Source organism: Bos grunniens, chromosome 5 (assembly GCF_055505025.1).
Source record: "Bos grunniens cultivar Pamir isolate PY7600 chromosome 5, Bosgru_T2T1.0, whole genome shotgun sequence".
NCBI classification, from domain to species: domain Eukaryota; kingdom Metazoa; phylum Chordata; class Mammalia; order Artiodactyla; family Bovidae; genus Bos; species Bos grunniens.
The window spans coordinates 34,186,485-34,199,443 of NC_141169.1; the positions used below are offsets into that span (position 1 = coordinate 34,186,485).

The 12,959-nt window shown below is 40.1% G+C and overlaps 1 protein-coding gene across 2 annotated transcripts in view; it reads left to right on the forward strand.

Moving 5' to 3' along the window:
- SLC38A4 (solute carrier family 38 member 4) overlaps positions 1–12,959 on the forward strand; it is an 84,488-nt gene that overhangs the window by 63,642 nt on the left and 7,887 nt on the right. For both annotated transcript variants that reach the window (XM_086399788.1, XM_086399787.1), the window contains exons 7-13: positions 2,276–2,357; positions 2,444–2,526; positions 2,623–2,681; positions 3,560–3,835; positions 3,967–4,046; positions 5,126–5,226; positions 7,436–7,560. In XM_086399788.1, the coding sequence (XP_086255914.1) occupies positions 2,276–2,357; positions 2,444–2,526; positions 2,623–2,681; positions 3,560–3,835; positions 3,967–4,046; positions 5,126–5,226; positions 7,436–7,560 (806 nt within the window). The remainder of the gene's footprint in view (positions 1–2,275; positions 2,358–2,443; positions 2,527–2,622; positions 2,682–3,559; positions 3,836–3,966; positions 4,047–5,125; positions 5,227–7,435; positions 7,561–12,959) is intronic.

Below are 12,959 nucleotides of genomic sequence, written 5' to 3' on the forward strand. Positions count from 1 at the left end.
ATAAATTGCTTTACATTTGGTTCAAATTTTCAGCCTTATTAAGATTTAATCAATCAATTCTAAAGGAAATCAACCCTGAAAGTTCATTGGAAGGACTGATGCTAAAGCTGAAGCTCCAATACTTTGGCCACCTGATGTGACTCATTGGTAAACATCCTGATGCTAGGAAAGATTGAGGGCAGGAGAAGAAGGGGGAAACAGAGGATGAGATGATTGGGTGGCATCACTGACTCAGTGGACATGAGTGTGAACAAACTCCGGTAGTGAAGGACAGGGGAGCTTGGTGTGCTGCAGTCCATTGGGTCACAAAAAGTTGGACATGGCTTAGCGACTGAACAGGTACAATGAAGATTTAAGTATCAAGCATTTCATAGTAGGAAATTTAAATTTAAGGATTTCATGGGAGTCTTTTGCAGGTATTCTAATATACTTATTTGGCCCATAGAACTAACTGGACATACACATACTTAGCACTGATCCCAACAGGCTGAGTGGCAACAGCACTGTCTATTGTTCCAAGTGTAGCTACTAGTATGCTTCTAAACAATGGGATAAACTATAGCTTGGTCTCTCAATCAAGCCCCACCACACACACACACAGTATGGCTTTAAAGGAGTAAGATGAAATTTCATACAGCATTCCTGAAAATCTCTCATTTTGGTTACTCTATGTGATTAATGGTTATTGTAGCCTAAAAGAAAGCACTTGTATTTCTGTATTTGGCAATTCCACATTTAGAACATTTAATTCCCTCAATCCCCTGAAAAATTAACACTGACCGTGGATGTTTCAATATTAGCAGAATAATGTTGACATTATCCAGACAGGTCTGGATCATTCTGAATTTTTGAAGACCAAACACATTAACAGGGGTGACATCACTGAAAGTCAGCAATTAACAGCTCTAAAATGGATGGTACCTCACTGAACTAGTTAATCAGAAATATCTCCTCTGTTTACCCTGTAAGATTTAGCTTTGGCCAAGGTCTTTGTAAAGATTAACCAAGTCATGTTTACAGAAGACACATCAGATATTGTAAAAATCATTTCATTTCACAATAGAGAAGAAACACTGGCCTGAAATTAGGGAGCTTATATTTTGGATGTGGTCTGTCATTTTTCAAGCTGTGTGATACTGGACATGTCATTTAAGCTCTCATAATCATTATATCCTCAGCTGTGGAATGAAGACGATAAGAGGCATCTTCCTCTTTCACATGGCTTTTCAGCTGGCCACATGCAAAGCTAAACCATGTGGGGAACTATTTTCACTATTATTGCTTTTATTTGAGGTTAAGGAAATATTTTAAACTATTAATAGTTCAATTTGCAACTTGGATCGCTGCTTGAAATGTCTGTTAGCAAAACTTCACTAGAAGGATGTAGCATACCCTTAAACCTTGCGATGTGAAACTTGTCAGTGTTATTTTCAGTTGAGCCCTTTGACCATGTGTGAAATAGCAAATTAGTATTATTCTTCACTGAGTGGATGGACTTTGGAAAGGGATGTTGCATAAAACCCCCAAATTGTATCTTATTGTGCATGTCTATATAAATGTTTTTCCAGAGAGAGGGTTTGCACATTTTCATAGGTCAAATTTTCAGAAGAGTACATGCTCACGCGTGCATCACTTATAGAGATGCTCAAGAAATTTTGCCACTTTTTTATGATTTCTTATTTGGACAAAAGATACAGAAAAACACTTCACTGATAAAGGTTAGAGAAGCTATCCTCTCTTGTACTTTTCTTCTTTATCAATCCAGTATGACTCTAATTTGGAGAATCAGCAGTCTGAGATTTTGTGTGCCCTCATGGAGATCACACAGGACTAAACTGGTGTCCACCTACTGAGGGCAGAGTGACACGTACTCTACCCAACTCCACCTTGCAGTTCTACCCCCCTCTCTTGTGGTTGACACCTTTGGTTGTCAAACCTCTGCCTGAGTTTTAGATACAAACAGGCATACGTGTAAGGCCATGACGACTACTAACAGGAAAGCTTCAAAACTGCAGCTTCACTGAAAACCCCAGAGCTGGATTTAACACAGCATCAGCATTGATACTGTCGGCAAACGTCCATCGGGAAGAGCCAAAGGGCCCAATATCCATTTATGAGAAGAACTTGGAAGGCATACAGGATACACAGTGGGTGGCTTTTATTTCGGTTTGGGAAGTACTGAGAAGTTGGGATGTCCCCAGTGCCTGGACTTCTCACAACTGCCTGTGACGTTGGTGCCATGAACACCACTAAGCTGTCACGTTTTCCATTTTAGCCATGTCAAGCTACCTCTTTATCATTAAATATGAACTACCTGAAGTAATCAGAGCATTCATGGGACTCGAAGAAAATACTGGGTATGTCTTCTGTTTTCTCTGTAACATCGATAGACTCATTCTACTTGGTCTTTTCTGATCCTAATATTCTGGTCTTTCTTTTCTAGAGAATGGTATCTCAACGGCAACTACCTCGTCATATTTGTGTCTGTTGGAATAATTCTTCCACTTTCTCTTCTTAAAAATTTAGGTAAAGTCATTTTCCACTTTGGTTTTAATTTCATATTTTAAGAGGTAAGCTGACTGTAGATGCCATATTCACCTTCTGGAATTTCCTAACTCCTAGGTTACCTTGGTTATACCAGCGGATTTTCTCTTACTTGCATGGTGTTTTTTGTCAGTGTGGTAAGTGATTTTTGACATGATCCTTGTAACTTGGTAGGCATGTGATGCTTTCAGCGCTTGAAATGGTGTCCTAATTTTTGTTCAAGCACATCATTCGCATGAAATAGTTCTTGCATCACAAGCGATTTTCTTGTATTCTCATTTGGAATGAGAGACGAATAGTCATGAGTTTAAATATAGTTGAGTTAGAATGTCAAGACCATTGCTAATAGTATGTTCTAGGCACACTAGATGTTATAGTTGGACAAAAGGAACACTTCAGCAGGAATGTGACAATAACTCAGTGTTTAAAAAGGTGGAGGAAGAAGAAGTGAAGAGACCCAGAAAATAAATGAATATACTCTAGAATTATCCTTATTTGCATGAATCAGCCATTTTCTCTTACTCATTCTACGCATGAAGAGAAGGTGACCAAAGGGGAATTAAAGAAAGAAATCCTTTCCCACCCTATCCCACTCCCCTCTAAAAGGAGGAATTTCAGCAAATATCATGAATGCCAACATTTATATAGCATTTCTCCAAAGAGGCAAAGGAGGAAGGAAGAGTTTCTGATGACTATTTTCATTAGTTTGAAGAGATGAAAGAGATGAAATGCAGCAAGAAATGATCATCTTTCTCATGGAAGAGTATGCATGAAGCTTAGGATGGATTCACACAAAATGCTGTCTTGTTGCCAACCATAGCTCCAACTCCAGCCATAGCTCCAGCTCCTTCCTTTGAACAGAGGCTATAGGGAGTCTCCATCATCCATAAGTCTAAGAGGAATCTTCAGCAGAGTTCCCTCATATCTACCCCATAAACCAACCATATGGATTTTTGTTTCATTGTTTTCCTCAAAAGGCTGACTCTTTGTTGTTGTTGTTAATGATCTGGTCTAGGTGATTTACAAGAAATTCCAAATACCCTGTCCTCTGCCCATTCTGGATCACAGTGTTGGGAATCTGACTTTCAACAATACAGTTCCAATGCACGTGGTGATGTTACTCAACAACACTGAGAGTAGTGGTGTGAACTTCATGATGGATTACACCCACCAGAATGCTGCCGGACTCGATGAGAACCAGGCCAAGGGCTCTCTTCATGGCAGTGGAGTAGAGTTTGAAGCACACAGTGATGACAAGTGTCAGCCCAAATACTTTGTCTTCAACTCCAGGGTATGTGAGAGCCAGAGACCTCTAAGAGCCTAGCAATGGAGTCTCTGAGTTTTTATTTCAGAAGCTGAGATGGCCTGAGGTAGCCCTCTGTGTTGGAATGCTAAATATGAGGTGTTATTTTTGTTTTTCAGACGGCCTATGCAATTCCCATCCTAGCATTTGCTTTTGTATGCCACCCTGAGGTCCTTCCTATCTACAGTGAACTTAAAGAGTAAGGCAGCCATCATTTTAACATTTAAACTTGCTTTGAAAATGTGCTTATATGTTCAAAGGTGCTTCATACAGAAGCATAGTTTACAGCTTTGTCTTTGCAGAAGGTTTATGCTGTAACCACTCATCAGTAACATGCTTTAACCACAAAGGTATGAATCAGCCCCTTCGCTACTTTCTTTTCTCCTACTCCTTCATCCTAATGATCCAGGTGAGGGGTCCAGGGGGAGGAGGAGCCCATGTCTGCAAGGATTTTGGCAGGCATGTGGAATTTGAAATTGGTGGGAAGAAGATGTCACCTGAGTTGGAAATGACCCACACCTATGCAGACCAAAAATTATGGTTAGGGTGGCCTGGCTAAGCAGCTTCTTCTTTTACCCTGAGGGGAAGGTGTCATATAATAATTCTCATCTTCTTTACCCAGACTTCAATACTCAGTTCTCACTAAACAACAATAACTTGCCCCATATATTCAGATATACTTCTTGAAAAACTTTTAGAGCACTTCCATTTACTTGGAAAGTCCTATGTAGTAGTTCATCTACACTTGATCTTAGCTCAAAGAGAAGTGATAGCAATTACCCTAGAGGCCTGATGATGGTTTAAGCAGCCAGGTGCCTCCAGAATGGTTTCCAGAAGCTGTCCAGGTAAAAATATCAAGCTTTCAGGTAGTCTGGACTCCTAGAAGGAGTGTTTTGTTGATTCTTGTGGATTCTTGCCCTCAAATCTATCTCATTGTGAAGTATGAAGGCTTTCTGCATTAGAAGCCAGCTTGACCCTTGTGTCAATTACACTCTCAAACGTGCAATAGACAAGTGTACTTATCAACATAAAATAAGCTGATCCTTTTCTAGGAAAATAGTTATTTCTAAGACTGAAGAGGTAACATTTAAGAAAAATGGAAGCAAATCCTCCATAATTCTCGAAGGCGAATTTTAAAAAGTGATGTTTCTGCACTAAAAATGTGGTTTTAAAATGAACAACACAGACGTATATTGTGTTCTTAGCTTTTAAATGGCAAAAATGTAGTATTTTCATCAGGTCAGAAAATCAAAGCTCAATGTCCTTTATCTTTTTCAGTCGGTCCCGGAGGAAGATGCAAACAGTGTCGAATGTCTCCATTACAGGGATGCTCGTCATGTATCTGCTTGCTGCCCTCTTTGGTTACCTAACCTTTTATGGTAGGTCACTCTGTCAAAGTCATTCTCTTTGTGCAAATCCTAGTTGGACAGATCATTAACCTGTAGGTATAATTCTTTTAATTACTCTCAATAAACAGCATGATCTATAGATGCATATACTCAATTAGCATGCTATATTAGCCTCCTCATTTGACCTAAGAAAATGACTTAAGAAAAATTGAATTAGGCTGCCTAACAGTTTACAATAATTTGTGAACTCCCTCATATTTTATAAAAAAAAAACCTCTCAATCATAATTCTTTTTCTTAAGGGATAAAGGGTATTTCAGCTGTATGTTGCAAAGCTCTTTTGGTAGAATAACTAATTAACAAACAAATGGCAGAAAAAGTACAAAGTCCTTGAGTTAGAACCTGCTTCTTGTTTACCAGTCAAGTCAGATCTGGAGGCCTGGAGCATTAGACAAATTTTCTGGCTAATTTCATTCTATTCTATTATAGTGACTGGTTTCTAAGTGAAAGGGACACGACAGCATTCCTTTCAATCTGGGGACATACTCTCAAAAAACAAAGTGATTCTGGTCACATTAGATTATGCTGAAAATATTTCTTCTATGACTACAAAAGGAGCAGGATTGTTCTTCTCTTCCCTGATGCACTGGCCCTAGAGATGAATCTCAGGGAATCAAACATTAATATTAACCAATGCTATCAACTTACATATATTTTTAAAATAAAACTGTCTATAGTTTTGTATTTTTTTCTGACTGACTCAGTAAATTAAATTGATTGCAAGACAAGTTGGGGAGGAAGAGGCTGGAGAGGGCACCATTTGCTTGGGTTTTTTTCTTTTTGACTAATATTTGGTTTTTAACCAAGCTCTAGTTTAGATTGGGCATAAACTCTGCTGGTTGTAAATTAATGAAAGTCAGGACAATGTCATTGATAGTATTTTTATCCTCCTTTGATTTCGAGGGAAGGAGTCGGAAAATCAGAATACATCTGATTCTATAAGTATTTCCTTATCATGTGTGCCTGGAATCCTGAATGAACTGTGTTTTCCAGGAGGGCAGCATCTTAAACTTAGGGCATTATTCACTGAAAGACTCTATAGCAATCATACTACTTCATCTTTGCATTATTACTTAGTCTCAGTTCAGTTCACTTGCTCAGTGGTGTCCGACTCTTTGTGACCCCATGGACTGCAGCACACCATGCTTCCCTATCTATCACCAACTACCAGAGCTTGCTCAAACTCATGTCCATCTAGTTGGTGATGCCATCCAGCCATCTCATCCTCTGTCGTCCCCTTCTCTTCCTGCCTTCAATCATTCCCAGCATCAGGGTCTTTTCCAATGAGTCAGTTCTTTGCATCAAGTGGCCAAAGTATTGGAGTTTCAGCTTCAGCATCAGTCCTTCCAATGACTATTCAGGACTGATTTCCTTTAGGATGGACTGGTTTGATTTCCTTGCAGTTACTTAGTCTAATGAGTCTCAACTCAGTGAGACAAACAAAAACTTGACAAAGTCCAAGAATACGTCTATGAGAGTAATGATGGGGTCATAACTGTTGAGCTTGGAAAAGTGTTAAGAGATTATTTGTCCTAGGGTTTCCATACTGGGTTTGGAGAAGCTGCATCAGGGCTCACTAGGTAGGTGGGAGTCGAAGGAGATGGCAAGATGTAAGTGACAGTCTGATAAGGCTTAGTCGTTTCATCCCTTTCAACCAGAGGACCTCAGCCTGTCCTGTTTTGTGGTGCTTCTGTAAAGCAGAGAGATTTACCACAATGTCAGTGACCCAGAGAAGAGCCTTACCAATTTTATATTAAATCTGCAACTTTACAAATTTCAGGACCCTTTGTTCATTTGAATAAAGATCACACAAGGTGGCCGAGCAGTAAAAAATCTGCCTGCAATGCTGGAGACGCAGCAGAGGCAGGTTCAATCCCTGGGTTGGGAAGATCCCCTGAAGAAGGGCATGGTAACCCACTCCAGTATTCTTGCCTGGAGAATCCCAAGGTCAGAGGAGCCTGGTGGGCTACAGTCCATAGGAACACAGAGTTGGACACGACTGAAGTGACTTAGCACACACACACAACTAATAAGTTGAGACAGGATAAAAACAGAGGTGTCTGGATTCTCAGATCTGGGTTCTTCCTGCTATACTGTGTTCTTCCTATAAAATGTTGTCAAAGGTGAGCAGTGCCGATTTGACTACACTAGCGGACTCATTCTCCTCTTCCTCTTTGCAGGAGAAGTTGAAGATGAATTGCTTCATGCTTACAGCAAAGTGTACACATTTGACACCCCTCTCCTCATGGTACGCCTGGCTGTTCTTATGGCAGTAACACTAACTGTGCCCATAGTGCTATTCCCTGTAAGTACCTGGGTTTGGTAAAAGAATGCTGCTTGACCACATAGATTAGTACATATGCTCTGACTTGATGTTGATTCAATTCAAATGCAATTCCTGAGAACATTATATTTTATATAGCCTTTTGAACCTACTGACTATGTACTATGTAGATACAGCAAGTATTTTTAGTTTTTATTATTTATTTACTTATTAAAATTAAAAAAAAATTTTGGCCAAGCCACCCAGCTTGGCAGATTTTAGTTCATCGACCAGGAATCAAGCCCATCTCCCCAGCAGTGAAAGCACAGAGACCTGACCATTGAACTGCCAGGGAATTCCATAGAGCAAGTATTTTTAACTGCTAAGCTGAAACTCCAATACTATGGCCACCTCATGCAAAGAGTTGACTCATTGGAAAAGACCCTGATGCTGGGAGGGATTGGGGGCAGGAGGAGAAGGGGATGACACAGGATGAGATGGCTGGATGGCATCACCGACTTGATGGACATGAGTTTGGGTGAACTCTGGGAGCTGGTGATAGACAGGGAGGCCTGGCGTGCTGCGATTCATGGGGTCGCAGAGTCGGACACGACTGAGCGACTGAACTGAACTGAACTGAAGTACTTTTCAAATGTAGGGAAAAAAATCACCAAATTTATTTCTTTTTTTTTTCCTCTTTTTTTAAAAAAATTTTATTTTATTTTAAAACTTTACATAATTGTATTATTTTTGACAAATATCAAAATGAATCCGCCACAGGTATACATGTGTTCCCCATCCTGAACCCTCCTCCCTCCTCCCTCCCCATACCATCCCTCTGGGTCGTCCCAGTGCACTAGCCCCAAGCATCCAGTATCGTGCATCGAACCTGGACTGGCAACTCGTTTCTTACATGATATTTTACATGTTTAAATGTCATTCTCCCAAATCTTCCCACCCTCTCCCTCTCCCACAGAGTCCATAAGACTGTTCTATACATCAGTGTCTCTTTTGCTGTCTCTTACACAGGGTTATTGTTACCATCTTTCTAAATTCCATATATATGCATTAGTATACTGTATTGGTATTTTTCCATTTATTTCTATATATTTATTTGTTTTATGGTTTTATTGAGATTGAAATTTATTTTTAAACTAAAATTTAAAAAAGCAGATCTTGAGCTTCTCTCTCATAGATTAGTAGAAATGAGTAGTAATTCATACAACTTTTGAAGTTTGAAAGCCAAAACCACGTTCACTTTCAGATTATATTGCATTTTCACCACAGTTCTGAAGATATTTCATTTTTTTGCCTCCTAGTGCTATTATGCTACCTTAACATTCAAAAGTCACCCTATTTAATCTGATTCTTGAAGGTGAATGAGAAAGAGATTCATGTTAAGTAAATGACACACTACAACCAAATTTCCTTTAAAAAAATAGTCATATTATCCATCATATATCTTTTTAATGCTTCTAAGACTGACACATACCCTCTTGCCAGACTGGTATTGGGACAGTCCCTTCATGGCATTTACTATTGGGGTCAGTTGTTAGGGGATCATAGAGCAGGGCTGGTTGTGGAGACTTGAATTACAATTTAAAACCACTACCTATGGAGAAACACAAGTCTGCACTTGCCTGCCAACTCTCCTTCCTTTCATAAACACTGAATTTACCATTCATTTTAGGGGGAAAATTAGCAGCACAGTAGTCAGCACTGTCTTGTACAGAATGTTCCATACAGGGCCAAACACATGAGGGCTAGTCATATAATGACACTGTGGTCACTTTAAATGCAGCTTGTGTGCTGAAATATTTGTTGGCACATTCCTTTTTCATGAGTGCATGAAATTAGATCTTTATTACAACGGCAGCTAAGAGTTTACTTTTAAATAATGCCTTGTCTCTCATTTATCTGAAAGTATTTCAAATGTCATGCACACAGCTTTAGCCTAAAATCAGCCCCATTGTAGGTATAAAGCAGAAGACAGCTGTAGACAGAAACTGTTAGTTCAGTTCAGTCATGAAGTCGTGTCCGACTCTTTGCAACCCCATGAACTGCAGGACGCCAGGCCTCCCTGTCCATCACCAACTCCCGGAGTTCACCCAAACTCACATCCATCGAGTCGGTGATGCCATCCAGCCATCTCATCCTGTGTTGTCCCCTTCTCCTCCTGCCCCCAATCCCTCCCAGCATCAGGGTCTTTTCAAATAAGTCAGCTCTTTGCAATAGGTGGCCAAAGTACTGGAGTTTCAGCTTTAGCATCAGTCCTTCCAAAGAAATCCCAGGACTGATCTCCTTTAGAAACTGTACCATAGGGTAAAATTTTCAAGCAGACAGCATTGCCAAGAAAAGAATATCTGGAACCCTTCTTTTTGTGTGTAAAGATATTACTGATTAAATTTTGGCACACAGTGGGCACTCATATCATTGTTGAATCAAAGCATTTTATAAAAGAAATCTGTTATGTGCTTCTGCATGGTTTTTTATTTTTTATTCATAAGCCCTAAATGTGGTGCTTTCAAGCCGAGGTCTCGGAAGATTAATGGACTTGGTTGGGTTACCCAGCTAGCTGGTAACAGTTGAGCTAATGCATTACTTACAGATGACACTGATGGCTGCAGTCATAATTACGGGAAGTAGAAGTTAGCCTTTCATTTGATGATGATCATTTCACTTTGACATTAACAATCCAGATTGACCATAGAAATTCTTCCCCTGTTTAACAGATAAGGCGTTGGCACAAATCTGACTATCAAGAATGGCAACATATTTCCCATTAGATGTATTTCCCATTGTGGTCTGGAAGCATTTCCCATCCAATGCCCATTAAAACCAAAATTGACCATTAGAACCAAATTTCAGAACACATAAGTAACTGCTATCCTTCAATATGTATTTTCATTCAACATTCAGTTCAGTTCAATTCAGTTCAGTTGCTCAGTCGTGTCCGACTCTTTGCGACCCCATGAATCGCAGCACGCCAAGCCTCCCTGTCCATCACCAACTCCCGGAGTTCACTCAGACTCACATCCATTGAGTCAGTGATGCCATCCAGCCATCTCATCCTCTGCCTCTGTCATCCCCTTCTCCTCCTGCCCCCAATCCCTCCCAGCATCAGAGTCTTTTCCAATGAGTCAACTCTTCACATGAGGTGGCCAAAGTACTGGAGTTTCAGCTTTAGCATTATTCCTTCCAAAGAAATCCCAGGGCTGACCTCCTTCAGAATGGACTGGTTGGATCTCCTTGCAGTCCAAGGGACTCTCAAGAGTCTTCTCCAACACCACACTTCAAAAGCATCAATTCTTTGGCCCTCAGCCTTCTTCACAGTCCAACTCTCACATCCATACATGACCACAGGAAAAACCATAGCCTTGACTAGATGGACCTTTGTTGGCAAAGTAATGTCTCTGCTTTTGAATATGGTACCTAGGTCGGTCATAACTTTCCTTCCAAGGAGGAAGTGTCTTTTAATTTCATGGCTGCAGTCACCATATGCAGTGATTTTGGAGCCCAGAAAAATAAAGTCTGACACTGTTTCCACTGTTTCCCCATCTATTTCCCATGAAGTGATGGGACTGGATGCCATGATCTTCGTTTTCTGAATGTTGAGCTTTAAGCCAACTTTTTCACTTTCCACTTTCACTTTCCTCTTTACTTTCTGCCGTAAGGGTGGTGTCATCTGCATATCTGAGGTTATTGATATTTCTCCTGGCAATCTTGATTCCAGCTTGTGCTTCTTCCATCCCAGCATTTCTCATGATGTACTCTGCATAGAAGTTAAATAAGCAGGGTGACAATATACAGCCTTGATGTACTCCTTTTCCTATTTGGAACCAGTCTGTTGTTTCATGTCCAGTTCTAACTGTTGCTTCCTGAACTGCATACAAATTTCTCAAGAGGCAGGTCAGGTGGTCTGGTATTCCCATCTCCTTCAGAATTTTCCACAGTTGATTGTGATCCACACAGTCAAGGGCTTTGGCATAGTCAATAAAGCAGAAATAGATGTTTTTCTGGAACTCTTTTGCTTTTTCCATGATCCAGCAGATGTTGGCAATATGATCTCTGGTTCCTCTGCCTTTTCTAAAACCAGCATGAACATCAGGAAGTTCACAGTTCACGTATTGCTGAAGCCTGGCTTGGAGAATTTTGAGCATTACTTTACTAGCATGTGAGATGAGTGCAACTGTGCGGTTATGAAACATTTTGTTTGTAAATCTGCCTCACCCTTACAATGTTACATTGAGATGGTCTATATAATTGTCCACATTTTCCCCTAGAGGTTAGGCGTATGCACGGTGACCGGCATAGGATGAGCTCAACGTATTTGCTAAGGAAGACGATCTCCAAATGAAGCTTGCCTTTTCTTAAGTTGTATGAACTGCCTTTTCTAGCAAAAAAGACATAGACTCTCCCCCTTGCCAACATCTGCCACGAACTTCAGTTTGAGTGAGGATCTTGGCTACCTGAACCAAGCCTCCATGCTTTGATGGATGACATAAAAACGAGTTTGGCCTCCTTGCCCTAGTCAAATACATTCAGGCTGCATTTAGTCACTTCTCTCCCAAAATGATAGAAATTGGTTGTGCTGCATTTCTTTGTTTCTTCCAATTTCAACCCAAAATTTTCCATGTGTCGCATGCTGAGTCAAATAGCATGGTTCTTCTGATGAGTTTCTTTGAATTAAGAAACTCTTGACCAATAAGTTTATTTACTTTGTTTTGATATCCCCACACATAAATAATAAAACAAGCAAAACCTAAAATGGATTAGGTTTAATCTGGATTAAAATCTATCAGTTTTAGGTATTTTTGGTGTTCTCCATTTTTCAACAAATCTGTTGGTCATTTTTCAACAAATCTGTTGGTCATTTTTCTTAGGAGCCCAAGAAGAGATAACAAGGGTTTTGTTGTCAGTTGTGGTTGGGTTTTCCTTTTGTCTCTCCATTTATTGTCTTTCTTTTTTCCAGATAGCATTTTCCTTTTTAGAAAAGGCACAAAGTGTTTATTGAACAAATAAAGAGAATTAAGGTTAGTTTTTCTACAAGCTGCTCAACATTTTTTCTTTCTTAGCTGGAGAAGGTGATATGCAGCTGGGTTGTCTATTATGGAATCGACATTTTCAGCAAAAACTCAAATTCTACTCACTGCACCTTTTTCTCTTTAAGACAAAAGAGAGATCATGTCTCAGATCCTCTGTTCAGTTCAGTCAGTTCAGTTGCTCAGTCGTGTCCGACTCTTTGCGACCCCATGAATCGCAGCACGCCAGGCCTCCCTGTCTATCACTAAATTCCGGAGTTCACTCAAACTCATGTCCATCGAGTAGGTGATGCCATCCAGCCATCTCATCCTCTGTCATCTTCCTCTCTTCCTGCCCCCAATCGGATCCTCTAGCTACTTCTATTTCATTTTATTTTAGTAAAACCATTCTTTTCACTT